At 35.1% G+C, this 982-nt stretch overlaps 1 protein-coding gene across 1 annotated transcript in view; it reads left to right on the forward strand.

The window, feature by feature from the left end:
* The window catches only part of LOTGIDRAFT_167453 (hypothetical protein), a gene marked incomplete at both ends in the record, with an annotated part of 13360 nt that overhangs the window by 4002 nt on the left and 8376 nt on the right, over positions 1-982 (forward strand). Inside the window, 2 exons of the mRNA XM_009064929.1 lie at positions 163-440; positions 627-791. Coding sequence (XP_009063177.1) covers positions 163-440; positions 627-791 — 443 coding nt within the window. The remainder of the gene's footprint in view (positions 1-162; positions 441-626; positions 792-982) is intronic.

The raw sequence follows: 982 nt of genomic DNA on the forward strand, positions 1-982 counted from the left end.
GGAAATCACAAAGAAAAACATTCATTGAAAATTGTTAGTTTTATACAACTTTACACACCTTTTAGCGCGTTTGGGCCAAGTCAAGGACAATCTCTCAACAGTTGCTAATTCAAAAATCAACTATATCAACCAGTTTTTTCCAATTTTTCATTTCTATTTCAGATTTTGCATCTTGTGAAACGATAAAAGAATGTAACTCATCTTATACAACTGATGGTGAATATATTCATTATCCTGGTATCTTAAACAGTTCTTCAGTTCGTCTGTATTGTCACAACATGAATACCAACAGTCCTAAAACCTACCTCACTCTCAATGCTACTAATGTGTTTGATTATCCTACTGGAAAGTGTTCAACACATTATGGTTGTCAGGTGTTTTATTATAAAAACGATTATCAAGGAAAGACAACTTTCACAAAAGTTGGTATTGATACAGATGTAAGTATGAAATTGCATTTCATCATCATCATCCTCGTCGTCCTCATCATCATCATCGCCCGTCATCGTCATCTTCATCGTCATCACCGCCATCGGTGCCATCCTCATCCTTATTATCATCAAACTTATTATTATTGATGATGATAATTGTAATAGTGACCTATAACCTTATTTGATTCGCTTCAGAAAATGTCCATCATCGAAGATGATTACTCATTTACCGTTCAACATTTTGGGGCTCAACGGCCGTATGGCTGGGTGCATTGTTGTAGTATATATAATACAAAAACGTGTTTGAGAGGAAGATCAACAATAGATGTAACTAATACAGGATTAAAGATCAGTAACTCAGTAAGTTTTTTTGAGATTGGCCCTTAAACAAATAAATTGATGTCGTCTAAATACATGTAAAGCGAGCACAGCTATCCATAACGCTTTGCAGAATAACAGGGCAGGCGGAAGCGACAACTTTCATGACATCTTTTACAATGCATATAATGCCTTATCAGAAACAGCATCAATATAAGATGGTATTAGCTGCT

The sequence above is a fragment of the Lottia gigantea genome (genome assembly GCF_000327385.1).
Source record: "Lottia gigantea unplaced genomic scaffold LOTGIsca_66, whole genome shotgun sequence".
Lineage (NCBI taxonomy): Eukaryota > Metazoa > Mollusca > Gastropoda > Lottiidae > Lottia > Lottia gigantea.